Genomic DNA, 18388 nt, shown 5'->3' on the forward strand with positions numbered 1-18388 from the left:
CTCCAGGGGTCAGCAGCTACTGGTTAAACTGGGTGGAGGATATGTGGGTGTTAGCACTTCAGTAAACAAACGTGTCAACTCTTTTTCTTAGTTTATTAACAAGAAGAAAGTGAAGAAACAAACACGTTCTCTCTGACTGCAGAGGACAGAGGGACAGGAGAGGACCAGAGGAGGACAGAGGGAGGACAGCGGGAGGACAGTGGGAGGACAGAGGAGTACCAGGAGGAGGACAGAGGGAGAGAGGCGTCAGGGAACAGGAAGGAGGTTGACGTGTTTCCGCAGCTCACACCGGGGAAAGTAGTTTCCTGAAGCGGACACAGTTCGGACCATTTCCACGCGAAAGTCCCGCAGTTCGTCCAGAAACCGTCGACATGTCCGTGGCAGCTCCGTGGGACCGTCGGTTCGTCTGTGTCTGACCTGTCGGTGGCTGAATGGAGGAGCTGTCAGAGGGGACGATGAACACCGGGGACTCAGGTAATAAACACGGCCACGTTAACCGGGTTTTAAATGAGCTGAACTTCCATTAAACATTAACTTTACTTCACTTGAGGCCCCGTGGACCAAACCACCTGTTAGCTTCGTTTACCATAGAGATGAACGGGCGCTGCTAGCCGCTAGCTAACCACTTAAACCCATGTAATCCTCCTCAGAGAGACTTTCATATTGACAAGATATTGATCTTATCGCGAGAGTTCAATTTGATCTGCTCAAATACAAATATCACAAGTTTACTGCGTTACAGAACTGGGCTGTACACATTGTGCAAGTTGTATGTGAAAACAGTGCTGGATAAAGTATACACTGTACTTATGACAAAGTACAGACACTGCAATAAAGCAGTACTGTCTTTGTTGTTAAAGTTTGAGCTCATTTCAACTGTTTTATACATGAGACAATACACAAAATATGTGATCATAAGTAGAATATGTCACAACAAATGAAATACTTGACACATTGTATAAATTGTATTTTTCAACAGGGGTGGACACAGCAAAGTAGTCAAAGTAGAAGTACTGCAATAAAGTTTTGTATACATATAATACATCTACAAATGTACATGCCATCCTCAAGTCAAATATTTGTGTAATATTTGATGACATACAAAATATGTGACTATAAACACAATGCACAGTTACTTTTTCATATATACAGTGCATATACAAATATACACATTACATGTAGGGTGTGTGTTTGGCAATACGACCAGCAAGTAAAATATTAGTGTAATATATGTTAAGAAATAAATGATGTGACATACAAAATATTTGACACTAAATCGTTCTGTGCCCTGATACTTTCTTCATGTAGAGTAGGAATGTGATCAGGGGCTGTCATCCATTGTTTCTTTGGGTTGAAAAGCAGATTATTATCTTTCAGGCTGACCTCTGTAACAGTGTGTAAAGTACTTCTCTGCCAAGGTCAGACCACGCTGACACAAATGTGCTTTGTTGTATCACAAAGCTAAAATAATGGCAGAATACATAACGTAATAACATAAGAATATGTTTGGCATTTCCCCAGAGGCGAGCCTGCAGGCCCAGCTAGCCGAGTGCCGAGCTCAGGCCGAACACTGGCAGGGAGTGGCGACGATCTGCGAGCTGAGCAAACAGGAGGAACTGGCAGAGCTGCAGAAACAATGTGATCAAGAGATCCAGTCGCTGCAGGAGGCTCTCAGAGGTCAGAGTGTGTTTGTGTTTGTGTGGACACAGTCTGATAAAAGAAAAGATAGAGAAACCGTAGCTTGATTGTTTGAATTTGGAGTCAATGTAGGTCAATCCAACGCTTCTCCTCCATAGATTCTTACACTTTGTGATGAATGGTGTCATCATTATCCTGTTGTATTTGCAGAGACAGCAGCACAGTATGAGGCCAGGATAGCGGTTCTCCAGTCACAGCCTGTGGAGTGGAGGAGAGCCAGTGGACAGAGCATGGTCAGTGTTCAGCTTTCATCACTTTATTAACTTGTGTTCCAGGTGTTCCAGGACTCACTCCCACCTATTTGTGTTTCTCCCCCTGTTAGATGGGTGGAAGGAGAGGCAGGATGGACTCTGAGGTCTCCAGTAACGAATCCTCGACATCGAACACCGGCAGGATGACAGAGGCTGAGGCGATGGCATCGATAGAGAGGACACGCGGCCAGCCGGCAGAGCTGGAAGCCTCGGCGGACAGTGAAGGGGCTCAGCTTACGGCAGAGGGTTACTTTTCACTGCGGCACTGCGACTCGGCCTCGTTGTCCTCCTTCTCCTTGGACACGCCCTCCCTGCCCAGGAAACTCCACGCTCAGGAAGACACAGACTCACTGGTGTCCACAGGAACTTTGGTGCCCGAGGCCATTTACCTGCCGCCTGCTGGACACCGACTGGTCACACACAGCGACTGGGATGCACTCAATGCTCAGGTAGACTGACACAAACACTCATTTCAGGGAATATAGTTCAAGCTGCTGAAGGAAGGAAGAAACTTCTCGATCTTTGACTTCTCATGTGTGCTTCAACATCCAGACTTTTTTTTATAGTTTTCAAGATATATTTTTATTCATGATCTTGAATGTAGCAATTGATAATGTCACTCCAAAGTTGAGTCAAGCTTTGAGCTTCGAGTCCTTCATGTGTGAAGAGGGTGTGGTGTGTTTGGCAGGTTTCAGAGCTGCGAGGGGAGGTGAGCCGGCTGGAGGTGGAGAAGGAGGAGCTGGAGAGAGAACTGGACACGCAGACCAACCACACACACAAACAGGTGGGGTGAAAAAAAGCTCCTAGCAGAGTGAACACAAACACACACAGACACTTTAACTATAGCTGTAGTGTCAAGATCTCATGACAGCAAAATGAAAATGACACGCAAAGGCTCATACACATGTGTTTTTGTCCAGGTGACAACGCTCCAGTCTCAGGTGCAGACTTCAGAGGCCCTCCTCCTGGATTTGCAGAAATCTTTTAGCCAGTCACAGAATGCAGTCCAGAGCCGACTGGTGAGTGACATCATTTCAATCACTCGGTTCCCATGGAGCAGGTTTTGAATGGAGCGTTCTCTCTCCTGCAGGCGGAGTTGTCTTTTTCTCAGAGGAAGATGTGCAACGAGCTGTCCAGACTGAAAGGAGACGAGGTTGAGGATGAGGTGCCAGACCCTTCACTCCAAGCAACACTACAGGTACCATCACTGGTTTACTGGTTTTACTTTCACTGTATACCTTCAGCAAAGCCGTTTTTTACACTTTTGTGAAGTCTCATTATTGTAATTTTCCTTTTTAATCAAGTTGCCTATGACCTGATTTGGAATTATTTTAACATCTATTTATTTTTGTTCCGGTTTCTTTAATTTGATTTCATGGTTTTATAGCCGACAGTTCCTTCATGTGTCTCCTACTCATGTGTGTTCACTGTGGAACTCGCCTGCAGGGGGCGCACTGTGAGGAGCGTCTTCGCATTGAGATAGTGAACCTGAGGGAGCAGCTGGACACTCGGACAGAGGAGAACGGTCAGTGGATCACCACATCCTTATTTAAGCAGTTTTCTGTTTCGACTGTGACTAATGTTTTATTCTGCTTTTTCTCACGTCCTCTCTGCCGCCACCTGCATCTTCTATCATCAGAGCTTTTAGAAGGTGAGTGAACAACTCCTTCTTTATTATTAGTGAAATGCATAACGTATAATTCTTGTCTATTTCATTCTTCATTACCTGGCGTTTTCTTTTTATTAAGCACATCGTTGTAAACAGTTAGAACAGCCTCCATGGTTCAGCGGTGACTGATTCCCTAACTTGATGCAGACCTGTGTGTGATTGTGTGTGTGCAGTGCAGCTGTCCAGTCTGAAGACGGAGACAGAGAGGATTCAGGCTCAGAGGGACCAGCTGCAGGCTGAACTGGCGGCCTGCCGCAGTGAACTGGACGCCCTACGGGTGGCGCTCTCTCATGTGCAGAGCACCAACAAGGCTCTCGGCAAAGATAAAGTAAATCCAAGTGCTGATGCTGTCTATGTGCCTCAGTGAATCTTATCCTATAATTAGCAGTCTGTACTTTAATGTGTAGATAATTAAAGCTTAACACTTAATGATTTAATGAGACACTCTAATTACACTCTTAATTGTTGAATAGTATAAATGGTTCAAGCTTGAATGTCTTTTTAATAGCACTAATAGGATTTTATTTGGTTGGATCTCTGTGTCAGGCGGAGCTGCACAAACAGTGTATGGAGCTGCGAAGTCAAGCGATCAGCCTGCGCTCACAGGTCGACACCATCCAGACTGTGCAGAGGGACTTTGTCCAGCTCTCCCAGTCGCTGCAGGTAGGAACAGTGGGGATCAGAGTCCTTCATCGGCTCGGGCTCCTGCAGTAAAAGAGTTGTGTAATGGTTCTCGGGTATTTTACTTAACTAAAGTAGTCATTTTTTTCTGAAATCTACGGAGCTACTCCACGTTAATGACCAAATGTTAACCTACTCCCGCCTGTCTCTTCCTTCAGGTGAAGCTTGAGGTGATTCGACAGGCGGAGAGTCTGGAGCAAGTCAGGGAAATCCTGGAGGAGGGCGTCAGTGAAGCCGGCTCCTCGCCTGCAGACGCCTCGTGAGTTGTTCTGAAAGACACACTGGAACCAAAGACCAAAGACCACGGACCAAGATGAAGTATCTCTACAGTGACCAATAACGTTCAACTAACCGCAGCCACAGGAAACAGACAGTGTGGTGGAGTGGGCGCTGGAGTCCTCCCAGCTGCTGGAGATTCTCCTGAACAGAGACATGATGTTTCTTTCTTGTTTCAGACACAATGGCTTTGTGTCAGTGACTCAAACTGTTGCTTAGTGACCAAAGTGATCTGTGATGAATTCTGCAGTCACGCTGTTCATTTATCTCACACGCCCCCCCCCCCCCTCCCCCCCACACACAACTAGTAACATGTTTCTTTCTGTACTAAAACACATGTAAATATTCTCTGTTTATAAAACTGACTTCAGCTAAACACTCAACAGTTCGACACTGAACTTACTAATATGCAAACAACACAATTATTTTCACATGCAAACAACTTTTTTTTTCTTTGGAGCTTGTAGAGAGACGACGATGAGGACCTCTCCAATCACATTTATTAAATAATAAATTCAAAATATACTCATCTAAGTTAACTGCATTTCAGATGATTTTTTTTTTAATTATCTCTGAGTTTGTTGTCTTTTAAGCTTAGTATTGTTTTATGTTTCGGTTCTGTAGTACAGCCACATCATTTATCATTTAGACTTCAAACTGAGAATGAGAAAATATGTAAAAATCAAATAAGAAATGTGAATGTTAACATTGTCATTTTTTTTATTAATACTGAAAACTAACGACAGGTCTCCACTGCACACAGGGTCATCTAATTTAGAGACAGGATTATTGGAAGACTAATATGCATAATTGTTCAAATGGATATTTTAATAAACTAGGATTGATTATACAGCGTATTTGAATAATTTCCATTTAATCTATTCATAAAATCTTGCATGCCCTTGATTTTTTTTTTTTTTTAATATAGCCTCAAAAACTCATACATGGAGTCACAGGCTGAAAAAGGTTTAAAGAAAAACCTGAAGCTTGGATTAAAGAAAATGTTAACTTCATATACAGATAATGTAGTTTAGTGCAAAAACTGCAACAACAGTCAGAAAACAGGCGACATGAATATATTTACAGATATTCAGCGGTGTATTAACAAGCTACAGAGGAGCTTTTGTTGAAGCGGGGCAGAAAACACTTGGCAACAAAGTAGAACACAAAGACGCTTTCTTCATACAGATGTTGAACACTCGAGCCTCACAGCGGCAGAAATCTCCTAAACTCTGATGACTCTGCTTTCAGTCCCAGCACGTCCACCCAATGTTGTTCACCACATTATAATTCCTGTAACACCTCCATGAATGTCATCAGATTACAATCAACAGCAAATTACATCTGTCCAAACCGAACAGGGAAACATCCAAGTTTGACACCTTCTTTAATACATATCTTTTATTCTTTAAGAATAGAATCAACACAGGATAGTTTTAATAAGTTTAACCTATATATTAATTTCAGTACATACACAGCTTATTTTTTTGTTGGTGTATATTTCAGGTGGCTTCTGTGTTTTCTGATGTATTCATGCCGCTCGATGTTTTCATCACATCAGGCGACTGTCGGCTGGCTCGCTGGCAGTGGGAGCGCTCGGCCTTTTCTCTCCATCCTCTGTGTCTCTGTGCTCTCTCGCTCTCTCTCTATCTCTCGTTCTCTCTCTCTCTCTCTCTCTCTCTCGCTCTGCTTCAGACACTCTCTGATGAACTTCGCCCCTCTAGACTTTCCCTGGGGGAGAAAACAAAGGCGTGTCATTTGTGGGGTCACGGCGGAGCTCCATTGGTTAGAAGTGAATTGCAAAATAAGTTGGACATTTTGGACATGTCAGCCAATTTGCTTTGTTTTCAAGAGTTAAAGAAGAAGCCTGCCGGGAGGCTTGTTAGCTGTGGTCAGCGCAACCAAAAAGGACAACAAAATCCAACCAGTAGCATCTCTACAATAAGCTGAACGATTCCACACTACTGTGTTAAAGCAGTATAGATTCCTAAGTGTAGAAAGTAAAATGTGCTCTTTTAAACAGGGTTCGTGTGCAGGACTATTTTTATATCTTCACTGGAACAAGCAAGTTTCTGTCTCCACTGGTTGCCTGGCAACTGCTGAGAGCCAAGATATGATGGTCTTTTTTTTTTTTAAGGAGAAAAGGACAAAGGGAAAAATCTGACAGACACAAAGTGATTTACTGACATTTAACCACCGGCTGCTGTCCAGGGATTTTTACTCACTTTCTTTAACAATGCAGGATCGGGTGTTTTGCAAGAAATGGAAACCTTCAAGGGACTGATGTGATTCTGGTTCAGATCCAATTAAAAATCTAGATCTAGTGAATTTAAATGTGTTTTCAAAAGGGGACTGTCGGGCCTTGGTGGAGCTTTGGCATTGGGATTGGTTGTGGTTCAAGCTTTGAATTCATGTATAGATATGAGTGGTATCAATATTCTCATATAATAATAATAAGCAGGGAAGCAAGTATTCAAACTTAAATCTCTACCCCTCTTTGTGAAAATATCAAACATCGACATTTGAGGCAAGGTCTTGATAATCAATGATTACATTTTTTAAATATTTGAATGCCTATGTGTTTTTTATAATCACAAAAGCAATCGAGCACACAAAGTCTGTTTCAAGAAATAATACAATTTTTTGCGGTGTTAGCAAAATGCACATGTAGCTTGTCAATTGTCATGTCGAATGCAAAGTCAAAGCAGGAGTCAAAACACGTGCTGACCGGCCTTCCTCTATTCTACAAACCACTGAAAGCACAAAACATAAAGAATGATTTTCCAGCTTCCCATGATAAACGCCAACTCTACAGTTTCCACCGACACTGAGAGCAAATATTGGATTTCTACTGGCAGCTGGTGAAGGTCATCAGAACGAATCACGGCTACACACATAGTCTAAGATTAGTTGAGAAAGATTACAAAGACAAATAAAACACAAAAGGTAAAAAGACAAACTTGACGGACAACAGCGTTTCTCTGAAGGAAGAACATAGACGTGTATAATTCCCAGCGTGAGACCTGTAGGCCGTGCACATGCAGAGAGGGGAAGCCTTTAGCTCGTGTCAGGGGAATACCTGGTGTGGTTACAGGGGTATGGAGGAGGGGGAAACGGGTTTAGGCTGGATGTCAGAGAGGGAAAAGTGAGAAAAGACCATCCGAGGAGAAGAATATTAAATAAATGAGAAACAGAAGTTAAAGGATAAGAAGGTGGGAGTAAGTTGTCAAGTAGCAGGAATAAGAAAACAGGAAGGAGAGGTTAAATAGATCAAATTGGGAGGTAAGGAGGAGGAGGATAAAGCCATGTTGACATTTTAAATTTCTAGTCCAGTAACCAGAGGCTCTGGTGCACATCATCGCCACCTCGCAGAATACTGGTATAAATGAATGAATTCTCTTCCATCAGTACAACAAAACATCATTACTCAGCAGCATGAAATCATTTTTGTTTGAATGGATATTCTCGTGGGCTCAGCTTACCCTCCAGATATGTGCGAGCCACAAACTTGAGGAGCTCGTCGATGAGGATGACCGGGAAGGAGAGCTTCAGCACCATCAGCCACTGCTCCACGTTCAAGTGAGTGAGCTTGAAGATCATCTGTGGACGAGAGCAGCTCCGGGTTCATACTGACCAAAACAAACTTTCCACTCGGGTTTATTCAGAAATCATGTCACGGTGAAGGGGCGATGGGAAACTGAATGAATAGATTTACAGAAGATATGAAGTAGATCTACTGGCTTAGTAAATAACTTCTGCCAAGGAGGATATGTACTCATTTGCCTTTGTTTGTTTATGTGTGAGTTTGCAGGATTATGCAGAAAAACTCCCGGATGGGCTTGTGTTGTAGTTCAGGGAAGAAGAACCCTTTAGGTTTTGGTGTGGATCTGGATCAGGCAGCAGATAAAGGATGGTTTTTTGTCACTTTCTTCAACATTGTGAAAAAACGTGGATTTAATGAAAACATGAGTGTATGAATGTAAAGTAAAATCTGGATCCAGTTAATTTAAATGTATTTTCATAAAACTGAGTGACACTCTAGTTTCTGATTTAACAGATTTGCACATATGTTGTTTAAACAGGTATTTCAGTGTTCGAAGTAATTTTGAAATGTGTTGTGTTTACACTTATTGTCCTCCAGAGAGCAGTAAGTGATCTGATGATCTCCACTTAACCCTGATCCTCACTGCGTCACTCTTGAAGTCTTGATTTATAACTTTTTATAACTTAAAAACTTGATTTAATCATTTGGAATCAACAGAGTGGTGCTTTCATCAGGGAGACCTGGAGGCCGTGTGTATGAGGGAAGAGTGGAGGGGGGAGATGGATGTGGTGCAGGAGGCCAGACTCACGGGCAGGGGGTCGACGTAGATGATCATGAAGTGAAGGGACATGGAGAGGGTCATGGCACCCACCAGCCAGCAGTTGCTCCAGGGGGGCATGCGCACCAGGGACTGGTTCTCAGACAAGCTGGGGGGAGGGAGGGAGGAAGGGAGGAAGGATGGGGGAGGCGGAGGGGTACGTTAATGCATGTGTGTTGAGGTGAATGCATGAAAATATACACGTGAAGAATAAGAATCAACTGGAGATCTGGTAAATGCTAAAGGAAGACGTTGCAGTAAAATACCAATGTGTCAAATTCAGCACGAAATGTATTATTTTGTCAAAAGTACTTAAAATATCACAAAAAACTCAACTCAAACTATCCAGAAAGCCCCTGAGAGTGTTATGATTACAGAGGTTCTAAGATGTAAGCAGCCTTTAATACTTGATTTTATTCATTTAGAATGATTTTATAAACTGTTTAGCAGTTGAATCAATAGCTGACAAATATGTTTAGAGTTTAAAATTACAATACTACCCCCTGAACTGTAATGGAAGAGAAGTAAAATGTAATATGAAAGTAAGAGTACTTTGTAAGAGTAATTTGGTCTTGAATTCAATTATTGCCTACATGCACGTGGTCATTTTACAGAACATCTGTAAACATATATTTTCCGTTCACGGTGCTCAGATGGAAGAACCCACGATGCCCTTTGAGTGTTGTCAGACCTGTTCAGGGCGTTGCACATCTCGATGGTGACCAGCACGGACAGAGCCATGGTCATCGGCGGAGAAGACTCGAACACCTCACAGCGGATCCCGTCAAAGTCCTCGTTGTCCTCGCAGCACTGCATGAAGTGGGACTGAGGACAGAGACACAAGCGGGCATCCGTCAAAGTCTGGACCCTGTCTTCCAGAAGATAAGAACCTGGTGTTTACATGGTCCCACAGATGCACAGGGTACTCACCAGTTGGTAGAAGGAGACCATTGGGCCTTCGTCGCAGTACAGGAACCACCAGACAGCTGCTGCAACGGTCGCAGCTCCGACGTAACCTGAATGACACATTATCAAGTTTAAATCTGAAACTTAAAATGGTTTTGAGACTTTCTGATAATTAAAATCAAACCTTTCAGATGAAAACTACTGAGTCTGAGTCCTGTATGTGACTGTGGATGTGTTCTTTTAAATCAAGGAGATTTTACGGCTTTAAAGGAATCTTCAGGATGAGGGACATATCTGCACCATCAGTAATAATCAAACCAAATCAATCAATAGGTTAATAAACGTCCAGTTTTTAATAAATAAAATATAACATGTAATTCCACGTCCGTGTTCGCACCCTAACATGCTTCAGGGGATGAGACCCAATGAAATGAGAGTTAAGGAGAGAGAGTTTACCTCCAATGGCCATATATCTGAAGAAGAGCCAGCCTGAGATGAGGGGCTCCTTGGGGGAGCGGGGGGCTTTGCCCATGATGTCCAGGTCAGGGGGGTTGAAGCCCAGGGCGGTGGCGGGCAGACCATCAGTCACGAGGTTGACCCACAGCAGCTGGACGGGAATCAGAGCCTCGGGCAGACCCAGGGCGGCCGTCAAGAAGATACTGAAGCGGAGGCCAAAATGTGTTCGCTTAGCTTTTGACTCAGTTCCTCTTTTTGGAAAGACGGGAAAAGTCGAATCCTTTCACTCACCAGACGACCTCGCCCACGTTGGAGGAGATGAGGTAGCGGATGAACTGCTTCATGTTGTTGTAGATGGCTCGGCCCTCCTCAACAGCGGACACGATGGAAGCGAAGTTGTCGTCAGCCAGGACCATCTCAGAGGCAGACTTGGCAACGGCAGTGCCAGAGCCCATGGCGATGCCAATCTCCGCTTTCTTCAAAGCGGGGGCATCATTCACTCCGTCACCGGTCTGAGGGAAGGGTAGAGGGAACGTGGAGGAGAAGAGTGAAGCGTTAGCCCGAGAAGAGTCGAAGTATTCACCTTTTTCAACACAAAGACATCTCCGTTTTTCTTCTCACCATGGCAGTGATCTCATCGAAGCTTTGCAGGAACTCAACGATCTTAGACTTGTGGGCCGGTTCTACTCTGGCGAAGCAGCAGGCCTCTCGAACCGCCTTCTTCTGATCGGACAGAGTGAGGTCATCAAACTCACGGCCGGTGAAGGCCTTGCCAGTGACGTCCTGGTCCTCGGTGAAGATGCCGATTCGACGGCAGATGGCCACCGCTGTGCCCTTGTTGTCACCTACGGAGGCGTGGAAACAGATTAGGAATCAGTTTTTCCTTCACGCGTAAATCAATTGTGAAGCACAGAGTATCATGCGTAAAACTGACCAGTGATCATAATGACACGGATGCCAGCCGCCCTGCACAGCTCGATGGAGCCCATGACCTCCTTGCGAGGAGGGTCGAGCATGCCCACGCAGCCCACGAAGGTCAAATCAGTCTGGGTGTATTAAGAAAGCAAAAAGGTTGAGTGTCCTTTGGTTCCACTCACAATGAGGAGAACAAATGAAGGCAAAGAATCAATAAAACATTGTTTCTGAGATGTACTGTGCTGAGTCATTGCCTCATCCCTGTAGAGCCTCATGAATCTAATGTTGCTTCATCTCTCCTCCGTCACCCACCTCGTAGTCGGCAAACTTGGTCGCATCCTCCAGTTTCATGTCTTCCTTCCTCACAGGAGAGTCACAGGTGGCAAGTGCCAAGCAGCGGAGGGTGTCGCGCCCCGTGCCCCACTCCTTGATGATGGACAGGATGTTGTCTTTGACCGGCGCAGTCAGGGGAACGCGGGTGGTGCCCACTCGGACGTAGGAGCAGCGATCGATGACTCCCTCAGGAGCTCCCTAGTGATGACAACCATTTGCTTTTTAGCTCCTGTGTTATGCTGTGATTTGTTTTTACCTGGAAGTCATCAAATCTAGAATCCACACACTCACCTTGACGAACATCTTGTTTCCCACGGGGGCTTTGGCGGACTTGGCGGGAGAGCAGTAGACTGACATGGACTTCCTGTCTCTGGAGAACTCCAGGGTGAACTCCTTCCTCATCAGCTGCTTGATCACCTAGAAGAAAATCAAGGAAAAGTCAGTGAACTGCATGAAAATGTTCAAAAAGCAAGGTTCATGCTAATACACTGTGGGTTTATAACTAGGATTGACGCCTTTTACCTGCAACCAGCCATTTGATCAATTGCTCATCCTAAAATATTGATAATCATCTCTCTTTGAATAGACTTGTCCTCTAAAAGTTGGATCCTTTGTGGACTTACACGGCAGCAGGCGTCGGCCCTCTCCACCTTGGTCAACCCATGGACTTCAGTGTTGAACACATTCATCTTCTCGACCAAGCAACTCAGGGCTGTTTCGGTGGCTTCGCCCACTTTCTCATAAATACCCTTGGACTGCATCGTGGGCCGGGAGAGAAAGAAGGAGAGGGAGGACATTTTAAACTGGTCTCACATGCTGGGATTAATGTCCGACCCACTGAGTATCCCTGTCTGCACACCTCGTTGTAGTCCAGAGAAGAATCGTTGCACAGAGCGCAGATGGTGGCCAGCTCCACCAGTCCGTCGTACTGCCCACACTTCACAGACGAACCGTTCTTTGTGCTGTTAGAAAACGACAAAAACATGTTTTCAAAATGTTGTTCTTCAAGGTTGTGTTATTGTTTAATGTGTTTCACTTACACTTCTCCTTCAGGTGTGTACTTTGAGCCAGAGATGTCGAACTGACCGAGGGAAATCCTGTCACCCTCCACTTTGTCAATGATGAACATCTGCATGGAAACATGACACAGTTGAGATCTGCTCTGTTTCCAGTCATCAGAATCATTGATGATTAAATATATTTGTGCAGGTGAGATTGTGATGCCCATGAACCTGAACCCACCTTGGTTACACACATCTGGTTGGTGGTGAGCGTGCCAGTCTTGTCGGAGCAGATGACTGAGGTGCAGCCCAGGGTCTCCACCGAGGGCAGGCTCCTGACGATGGCGTTCTTCTTTGCCATGCGGCGTGTTCCCAGAGCCAGGCAGGTGGTGATGACGGCAGGGAGGCCTGATGGACACGTGGATGAAGCGCAGGGCAAAATGTGAAGGGGGTGTTCTCAGAAAAATCTAAACAGGTGAAAAGAAAGAACGCTCACGCCTGATCGAGACCACCTGGACTTTAGGGACCCTGGCATTTGGCAGCCTGACAATAGCGGTGGTCCCAACACAGTCCTGGACACATTGGTTGGAGCGCACCCAAACTACTTTGTTCTCCGGAGGGATTTGTGTGGGAGTGGGGACGCCCACAGTCAGATCTGTGTTTAGATTCTTGGCAAAAATCAAACTCCAACAACCGTGTGGAGAAAGTCTGGAGATCGTCCAACTCAGTGACATTAAAGCGGCACTGGTGTGTTTGCAGATGATGATGTTGTTTTGGCATCAATAGACCGTTGGCACAGGTTTCAGGTGACTGTGGTGTGACATGGTCGAATGGGAGCAACATCCAACCTGAGACTGGTTTTGTTCCAGATAATGGGATCAACCCTAATTCTTCAGTTGGAAAGGCTGTTGTGTGTACTGGACAGCAAAATGTATGTACTTATATATAAATATACATATATTGGTTTGTGGTTGATGGCTTTCAGTAGACAACAATGTACAACATTGATTGACAGAGCGACAGTGGGTTAGATGCTGTTTCTTAGCTTTTGCACATTTTTCGTCCTTGCCTCAACTGCCACTTATACCATTATAATTAATAAACAGATAAAGAATCAAGGTGTCTTTACTTAATTGTTCTCTTCTTAGTTTCCAGTTGCAAAACATGGATAAACAAAATAACGAAGCAGATCAACAAACTGGAATCCGAAGGCCCTCATTTTGTTTTTAAGACCCTGGGAAGCTGCAGCGTCATGTAGACAAGCTGCACTATGTGAATCTTGGACATGATAATCTCCTTGGTGCAGTTAATCCTCATGGTTTACCTTCGGGAATGGCAGCCACAGCCAGCGCCACGGCAATCTTGAAATAGTAGATAGCGCCGCGGAACCAGGAGCCTCCGTGGACGGGGTCATTGAAATGGCCGATGTTGATTATCCACACGGCCACACAAATGAGGGAGATGACCTGGAGGACAGGCAGTGGGATTGATGTGTGAGCTCTTAGTGGGAGTTTGGGTTTTTCGACGTGTTCACAGTCTGAATATCACCCACCTTAGAGAGCTGCTCCCCGAACTCGTCCATTTTCTGCTGCAGAGGGGTCTTCTCCTGCTCGGTGGCGGCCATCTGGTCACGGATCTTACCGATCTCAGTGGACACGCCAGTTGCCACCGCGATACCAGTGGCCCTTCCAGAGGCGATATTGGTGCCCTGGAAGGAGTTTAAAGAGGGAAGGAACCAATCAGTGGGTTGGTTTGTCTGAAATACCTCAACATCACCATCTGTGACCATCAGACCTTCATGGTTCCAAGATGTTTCCTGTTAGTCACCCGCTGACTTTCCCTCTTAACAATTCATGAGGATTGGATGGATCATCATGACGGTTGTTTTTACTTCATGATGAACTTTAACAACTATGTTGATCCTCTAAGTTTTCATTTGGCAACATGATCAGGTCAAAAGTTGAAAGAATAGTGTGATGCAGGCCAGAGACTCACAGAGAACAGCATGTTCTTCTTGTCCTGGTTGACGGCTCGGGGGTCTGGAACGGCATCAGTGTGTTTGATCACACTGACGGACTCACCTAGAGGACACACAGGGTTTGGATGATTGTGACCAACGAGGGATGCACACATCAAATATTACATTTGCACCATTTTTCACACAACACCCACCAGTAAGAATGGACTGGTCCACACGCAGGGTCGTGGATTTGATGGACACGATCCTGATGTCGGCTGGCACTTTGTCACCAACTATATACACAAACACACACACACACACACACACACACAAACAGAGAGAGAAATGCACAAAATTCAGATTTGATTTCGTGTTTCTATTTTCTGTGACTGATTTGTTGAGCAGCCTTTTTGTCTTCGTGCAGGATCGCATAGATCAGGATACTTCATAGTCTGACTTCAGCATTACAGAAGGATGGAGGTATGGAGGGGGGGTGTGAGAGTGTGTGTGGGGGGGGGGGGGGGGGGGCAGAGTTGATTGACTGGTTTTAGCCCTCTGGATGGATAGTGTTGTTGTTGAAAACCGATACCACAGTGAGAGTCGGAGGGAGAGGGAGACCTTGGGGAGATCATGAAATGAAAAGAACAGGTGTACAACAAACAGAGGGAGAGGGTTAGACAGAGGAGCGAGTCAATATTAAGTGTATTTATACTCAAGCTTGTGTGTGTGTGTTTGATTTTTTTTCTCCCGTAGAAACTTTCTTCAGTTGCCCTCCAACCCCTTTTCTCTGCGACTGCCTTAAAAGGGCCCTCGTTCACTGCTGAGGAAACCAGTGCCCATGTATCTGCACACCGGTGACTCGGCTCGAAGCACATGAGCGCACAGAGATTCAGAAGCTGAGAAGCTCGACCTCTTCATTGCGTTAAGAAGAACAGGGAGATCTGAATGAATAATCAAACTGCACTCTTCTAAAGACTTTGTCATTGATTGATAAATGTTCAAACGTTTTAAAAACTAAATTTACACATTTACCAGAATTTGAAGACAAAGTTGCACAGCATGAATAATTGGATGATGCTCTACTTTACACAATAGAATCAGTCCAGGCTCCACTGATTTGAGTGTGTGTGAACATCAGCATCAGAGTCCCCCCCCCCCATGGTTGCGAATCTTACCGCAAACCTCCACCACGTCACCGGGAACAATCTCCCTGGCCTTGATTCTCTGCACGCTCTTCCTGTCCGACCGGTAAACCTTCCCCATCTCGGGCTCGTACTCCTTCAGAGCCTCAATGGCACTCTCTGCATTGCGCTCCTGTTGCAAAAACACACAAAAAACAAAACATAAGCTCATTGTGGTACCATGTATCAAAGACAGAGAAAATGATCAAAAACCCCAGGATGTTAAATTATCATGAAAGTGTTGAACTCATCCTCAGGTGACCCCTCTTGTGTTTGCATGAGAGAGGTCATGTGTCTGCGCAGCATCAACCAGAGGAACCATCACAGACTCGGGTCGGGTTCAGTGGGTGACTTCTTCCAAGGCTGTCCTCAAACACCTCAAAGTGTAAAGCCTGACTTATGCCAGCACCCCCCCTATCCCCGCTCCATTCTCCCCCATACCCCCCATGTGTGAATCCTTGTGCATAGTTTCCAAATGACTACTGCAGGGTTGATATGAATCTCTCTTCCCCCCCCCCCCGCACCAAACAATCACACATACACACGCACACCAGGCCTGGGGTAACCTGATAGTCCCTCTGTATTGTTACTGGGGGGTGCACAGTGCAGACTGTAATGAAGCAACCTGCGTTCTAAAGGCTTCAAGGCCGGCTGGGTCCCACGCCGGGTCCCCCCCCCCACCAACTCTTCCTTCCACTTGCCCCGTTGGTTTAACCTTTCACCTTTTCACCTCTCGCTGACGTCAGGCCTCTCACTCTGGCTTCCCTTGAACTCAGACCATTCGGCCGCTGCTTTGATACGGTAAAGGACGCGGACTGGGACCAGAGCAGGCCAGCCGGTGTCTGTGATTTATTGACGTGACTGTTGCTAAGTTAAGAGTCTATTTAGGTGTGTGTAAAAGACAGAGTTCAGGAGCAGGTATGTGTCCTTGTTATTGCCATTGTACCCGTGTGCGTGTGTGTGTGGGCAAGCATGCGCGCTCACTAACCTGCCACACACCGACAACAGCGTTTGCAATGAGGATGAGGAGGATGACGAAAGGCTCGACGAAGGCAGTGACAGTCTCCTCACCTTCTTCGAACCAAGCCAGCACCTAAGACAGAAAGACAGACAGACAGATTAGGTTTGTGATCTTTGTAAAGTTTGACATCAGAGGTTTTCATTCACAAATACCAGTCTTTACAGTGTCCAACAGTCTGAGGCCATGTTTTATAAAGATATAAAAGCAAATCCTCACTCTTCAGAGTCACATAGTCAAAGCGTATTACAGTCTGAAATATAAAAACAGATAATAAGTAGAATAAGATGATATTTGAAATAAATGAAGTTGTTATTTGTTGACCTGATCACACAATTGCACCAAGATAACTGCACAGATACCATGAAACTTGGTAGAAGGATGTGGTGTTGGTCATGGAAGCTCCCATTAAATCTCTGTGCAGATCCGGATCAGGGTGTTGGATCCAGGATCTTTATTGTGTGTCTGGTTGTGCACTTGTTGTTGAGGGTGTCACTCTTATCTTTTTACCTCCTCCAGTAACAAAGTGGAGCTCTTTGTGAGTTATGAACCACCACTGAATAACATGACATTTCACTTTGTCCCCATATCTGACGATATGTGTGAAGTCTTCCCTTGACACGTGACTGGGTTTCGAACCCTGTAGTCCAACACGTGCCCCCCCCCCCCCATGTGAGTGGGAGTCCCGTGTTACTATCGTGGATCTGTTTCGGAAAGGGCTCTGTGTTGACATTGACACAGATTAGTCTCAGGCCAGCGGACCAGGGAGCGAGGGAGAGAGAGAGGGACGGAGGTCAGGAGTCTTCACGTCCTCCTCCTCCGGTAGCGTTCGGCCTTTAGCTCCGCGTCATAATCTTTGTTGTATTGTCCATTTGTCTGCCCTTTAATCTCCCATCTTCTCCCACACTTATCTGAAAATAGGCTCTATTGCCTCGGCCTCTCGGTTCTGTCTTCACCCTGCGTCTCTTCAAAGACACAATCGATCTCAGGAGTGAGAGTCAGGGCCTGTCAGCACGTCTCAGTGAGAGGACATTCCTGTGTATGAATAGGATGAGCGTGTGTTTGCAGCATTTAGTGCTCTCACTTTTAGAAACCATATACGACTGTGAATCTATTGCTCTCGTTTGTCATTGCAGCAAACAATGCCATTGTGCAACCCAATCCCTGACCCCCTCCTCACCCGCCCTCCCTGTCCCTCACTTTCTCCCGCTGCTGCAGGCCGTCCCCTCGTTCCTTCCATCCCTGACCTTTGTCCAAGGATACAGTTTCTCGTCCTGGCTTGAGACCTTCTCAAAATAAAGATCCTGCCACGCACAAACAATTGCATGCACACAAACAAACACACACATGCGCACACACACTCCCTTGTCATTCTCTTTATTTTGCTCTGTCTATCACACACGCACAGTGAGGATACTCGTTGGCATAGTGCATTCCCCAGCCCCTCACTCTAACCTTAATCATCTCAACCAAAACCTAATCACTACCCGAACCTAAATCTAATTCTGACCCTAAAAACAAGTCTGAACCCTCAAACAGACCTTTGAAAACGTGAGAATCGCCCAATATGTCCTCACTCGCAAAGACGAAGTACAAGTACTCACAGGAAGTACAAGTACACACACACACACAGAGACGTCAGGCCTTCTAAGGCCATAGTGACAGCTGTGCATGGAGGCCAG

General features: G+C 45.4%; 2 protein-coding genes across 2 annotated transcripts in view; one reads left to right on the forward strand and one right to left on the reverse strand.

Moving 5' to 3' along the window:
- Positions 1-43: 43 nt before the first annotated feature.
- Positions 44-5425, forward strand: rabep2 (rabaptin, RAB GTPase binding effector protein 2). The gene is made up of 12 exons (XM_053444449.1): positions 44-474; positions 1522-1677; positions 1849-1931; positions 2021-2398; positions 2638-2733; positions 2870-2968; positions 3040-3147; positions 3396-3474; positions 3589-3600; positions 3792-3946; positions 4165-4281; positions 4458-5425. Exons 1-12 carry the CDS (start codon positions 432-434, stop codon positions 4560-4562), a joined length of 1431 nt encoding a protein of 476 aa, XP_053300424.1. The 5' UTR covers positions 44-431; the 3' UTR covers positions 4563-5425.
- atp2a1 (ATPase sarcoplasmic/endoplasmic reticulum Ca2+ transporting 1) overlaps positions 5215-18388 on the reverse strand; it is a gene marked incomplete in the record, with an annotated part of 35971 nt that continues 22797 nt past the window's right edge. Inside the window, 21 exon segments of the mRNA XM_053444448.1 lie at positions 5215-6306; positions 8058-8175; positions 8928-9045; positions 9628-9761; positions 9867-9952; positions 10299-10501; positions 10590-10810; positions 10920-11143; positions 11233-11344; positions 11526-11744; positions 11838-11963; positions 12170-12301; positions 12406-12508; positions 12587-12675; positions 12789-12955; positions 13872-14013; positions 14100-14255; positions 14543-14628; positions 14720-14800; positions 15683-15821; positions 16677-16781. Coding sequence (XP_053300423.1) covers positions 6296-6306; positions 8058-8175; positions 8928-9045; positions 9628-9761; positions 9867-9952; positions 10299-10501; positions 10590-10810; positions 10920-11143; positions 11233-11344; positions 11526-11744; positions 11838-11963; positions 12170-12301; positions 12406-12508; positions 12587-12675; positions 12789-12955; positions 13872-14013; positions 14100-14255; positions 14543-14628; positions 14720-14800; positions 15683-15821; positions 16677-16781 — 2772 coding nt within the window.

This window comes from Pleuronectes platessa, chromosome 16, assembly GCF_947347685.1.
Source record: "Pleuronectes platessa chromosome 16, fPlePla1.1, whole genome shotgun sequence".
Lineage (NCBI taxonomy): Eukaryota > Metazoa > Chordata > Actinopteri > Pleuronectiformes > Pleuronectidae > Pleuronectes > Pleuronectes platessa.

Bases quoted from the DNA above. Each gene is read 5' to 3' on its own strand.
- rabep2 (XM_053444449.1), top strand. From the start codon at position 432: ATGGAGGAGCTGTCAGAGGGGACGATGAACACCGGGGACTCAG. The intron at 1,932-2,020 runs GTCAGTGTTCAG...TCCCCCTGTTAG, and splicing joins GAGCCAGTGGACAGAGCATG to ATGGGTGGAAGGAGAGGCAG. The intron at 2,399-2,637 runs GTAGACTGACAC...TGTGTTTGGCAG, and splicing joins GGGATGCACTCAATGCTCAG to GTTTCAGAGCTGCGAGGGGA.